General features: G+C 54.4%; 1 protein-coding gene across 1 annotated transcript in view; it reads left to right on the top strand.

Moving 5' to 3' along the window:
• The first annotated feature begins 334 nt into the window (after positions 1 to 334).
• Positions 335 to 3,855, top strand: part of TMEM163 (transmembrane protein 163) — a 222,520-nt gene continuing 218,999 nt past the window's right edge. Inside the window, exon 1 of the mRNA XM_021695880.1 lies at positions 335 to 536. Within this exon, the coding sequence (XP_021551555.1) occupies positions 335 to 536 (202 nt within the window). The remainder of the gene's footprint in view (positions 537 to 3,855) is intronic.

The raw sequence follows: 3,855 nt of genomic DNA, 5'->3' as shown, positions 1-3,855 counted from the left end.
GCCCTCCCTACCTCCCCGCCGGCCTCGCGGCGCGGGCTCGGGCGCCGGGGCCTTGGGGCGGGTCCCTGCCGCCCGCACCTGCCCCCGTGGGCGGAGCGCGGCGGCGACAGCGCGGACCCAGCCTCTGCCACCCGCCGCGCGAGCCGTGCAGCTCTTCGACACCCCCGCCCAGCCGGCTGCCGGCGCACCTCAGCTCCTCGGCACCCTCCCTCCCTCCCTCCCTCTTCCAGCGGTCCGTCCGTCCCTCTGCCCGCTCCGAGCCGCGGCGCCTCGCACTTCTGACTCAAGTCCCCGCCGCGCTCGTCGCCGCCGCCGGTAACCGCAGCCCCGCGCCATGCAGCCGGCCGCGGGCAGCGAGCGCCGCAGCCCCCCGGGCCCCGCGGTCCCGGCACCGCCCCGGGGCCACGCGCCCTTGGCCGCCGCTCCCGGCCCGGGCCCGCTGAGCAACGCAGCTCGCGAGCCGCCCAAGCCCGAGGAGGAGCGGCAGCTGCGGATCAGCGAGAGCGGCCAGTTCAGCGACGGGCTGGAGGATCGAGGTGAGCGCCGCCGCCCCGCCCGCTTCCCCGGCGCGGTCCCTTCCCCCGGCCGGCCGGCTCGGTGAGGAGCCGCGGCTCCCGGTCCGCCTCTCCTCCCTTGCAGGTTGGCGGGGCTCGGCGTCTCGGGGCCCCTGGGGCGCGGGGCCCGGGCTTGCCCGCGATGGCGTGCAGAGCCGAGCGCGGCAGCCCCACCTCCCGAGGTCGGCGCCGCCCGGGCAGCCGCTCCTTCCCCGGAGCGCGAGAACCCGGCAGCGTCCCGGCCGACCCCGCACGGGCCCGTGCTCTCGTCTTGGCCAGCTCCGGCCCTCCAGCGCCCAGTGGAAAAGTTTGCGGGAGGCGTTTTTTGCTTTTGGAGCCCAGTGCTCCCGGGGGAGTGCGGGCCCTGCTCAGCTCCGAGGAACCCAAGCTCAGTGCGTCCTCCTTCCAAGCCCCCTCGGACCCCCGGCGCCTCCCCGGGAGAACTTCCTTCTGCGGGTTTAGCCTCTCGGAGTCGGTTGGTGGTGGCCCCGGCGAGGGAAGTTGGGCTGCCCCCGACCCTCATTTACAGGGGGCCCGTTTACCATGGGTCACTGCCCCGCTGTTTGGTGATGGGGGCAGAGGACTGGAGCACTTTGGACCACCAACCTCCTCTGAATGGATGCCGCTGAAACCTGATGGTTCCCGGGGAGCACGTCTCCAGCCCCCTCAGAATCCCTCCCAAGACACTGGCCTGGAACCCCTCGAACGTCCCTTTCCTGGCAGGCCAACCCCTACCTTCCGATAAACAGCCGATGCCCTCTTTGAGATGCCCGCATGAAACGGGAGAGACTCTCTGGTTCCATTCTCGTGCCTCTCTCCTACATCCCTCTTTCCCTCCCTGCCTCGTTTCCTTTTGGCTTGGAGGGAGCCGTGTTCTTGGCCACGTCTATACCTTTTCTGCTGCTTTCTGAATCTAAATTCAGATCGGCCCCCTCAAAAAGACTCAGTGTTTGGGCTGAAGCTGGTTAGTGGCCGAAGCAGGATTCTTGCAGGCAGGCCCTTCAGGGGGAGCCGGCTCATCGCCGCTCCACCCCCTTTTCTTGGAAGCCTTATTTTGTTGGCTGTGGCGGATTTTTATATTTTAGTCTTAGCAGGTTTTCGGTCCTATTCTTAGTATCTCCTGTACATTTTTATTCCGGTTTAGTGTTAGCATGCACGATCTCTTTCCTCCTAGAAATTTTAAACTGTAGCATGTGAAATAGAATGACATGGAAACAGCAATCCCTGAGAATCAGCGGGGATTGCTCAGGGGGAACTGGAGCTCCTCCAGTTGCAACGAGTTCTGAACCTATGTTGCAGTTTCTCCTTCTATTTCAACATAACTAGATACTGTTATGGAGCTGATGATGGGTGGCGGTGTAAGCACCCCACAAAACCGATCAGTTTTATTATAGGTCCTGTGAATTACCTTTTCCTCTGCAACTAATACTGTAGGATTTAAGAATTTTGTATTGAAGAAAGACAGAACTCTGGGTTTGAGCTTATTTTTGTAGCATTGCAGGTCATTTGTCAAAGCTGGCCTATTTCTCCCCACCCCACAAAATGGTAGGAGGGAAGAAAGTGCTAGGGGGAGTTAATATTTAGCATCATTTTGTAGCTTCATGCTCAAGTGTAAAAAGCCCTTCTGAATGAATTCTTAGGGTTATCTTTCATTGGTCAACTGAATTTCATTTTCCATTATATGATAGCATGAAAGCATTCACTGTTCATGAACTGTCAGTTCAGCGACGGGCTGAACTGAAAGCGCCGCATATCACACACAGCCTCTCTGTTAGCATGAACCCTGTCCTCCAAAGAACCCAGTGCCGTGTGGCATGGAAAGCTGAAAGTCAGTGTGACATTCTTTTGTTTGACCTATTGCTGACAGCAAAGAGTTAATGATGAATGAATCGTTTTTGTTAAGTAGATCAGGTTACCTGGGGAGGTTTATTACAATATTTTGTGTTTGTGTTATTTTTTTCTTATGGGGCTGCATCTTTCCAATATTGATTTTTGAATCCCTTGGGAACGGTTCGATTGCAGCTACCTTTTTCCTAATGGTGAGAGGATTTGGGGAGGAAGAAGCTAAAGCAGTTGCCTGCTGTGCATCTCTCCATCATGCCTGGCTTGCTTTTTTTCTAGGCCTAAATACCTATAGGGTGTGTGGGGGGTCGGTGCCCTGGATGTGTGTCTATATTTGGCCATCTTTCTTGTCCTCACTTCCTTTTGAGCCATTAGAGCTGGTTACAGACTGCGTCTAACTCCCATCAAAAGCTTGCCTTATAATCTTGTTTTAGGACTTGAGAGGTATTTTCCCCTTAGAAGTGATGTGGGCTGCTTCCCAGAAACCTAGCTAGCTGATAATGGAGTGCCATTTGGCTGAGCCTTGTAATCAGGGAGCAAGAGTCCTGTGGCCTAAGACTTTTAGGGATTAACACTCCCCAAATAGGCCAACCTTGTCTTGGGTGTTTCCACCTCTTCCCTTTTAATATCTACTCTTTTCTACCCAAGTGTTTTCCCATCATTCTGCCCCAAGCCCCAAGTCGGCTTAGAGTATTACATGCTTCTGCATTTCTTACTACCTTCCTATCTAATAAATATTCCCCTTCCTTCAGAAAATCCAAGTGTGGAAATTAGGAGAAAGCAATTAGAACTAATTCATACTAGAATGGAAATGATGGATGGCTTCATCTTAACCACATATATTCGCATTTCCCCCTCTACCCAAACAATGAGTTATCAGTCTTTCATTCATACAACCCTTATGCTTCCTAATGTTAGGCCCAGATTACAAATAGATGGAATTTGAGTGAAATTAGAAATCTAAAGGTGGAGGCCAGCTATGTTGAGGAAGGGACACAGCCCTACATGCAAATGTGTGGCCTTCTGTAGCTTCTCTGGGCTGGCCTACCTTCTACTCCTGAAGCACAGCTTCCTGAAAACTTGAGGAATTCTGCGCATTGCGTATGAGTATTCATGCAGCCAACATGGAGGCAGAGGTAGAGGCACCTATATGTGGACCATTCATTTATGGGTCTGTCGTCCGCCCCTTGGAGGAGAGGGGTGTTTTCCATTCCTGGTATCGGCTAGAGTTTTAGAAAGGAAAACCAGTAGGAAATAAGCAAAGGTTGGACAGATACGGGAAAGTTCCTGTCTTCATGGATGGTCTTTGCATTAAATTTACTCCAGTTTTTAAAATGCAAAACCTCCCATGGGACGGACACACACACACACACACACACACACACACACACACACACACACTCTCTCTCTCTCTCTCTCTCTCTCTCTCTCTCTCTCTCTCTCTCTCTCTCTCTCTCTC

The sequence above is a fragment of the Neomonachus schauinslandi genome, chromosome 3, assembly GCF_002201575.2.
Source record: "Neomonachus schauinslandi chromosome 3, ASM220157v2, whole genome shotgun sequence".
Taxonomy (NCBI): domain Eukaryota; kingdom Metazoa; phylum Chordata; class Mammalia; order Carnivora; family Phocidae; genus Neomonachus; species Neomonachus schauinslandi.
This window is presented reverse-complemented; position numbering and strand designations above follow the sequence as displayed.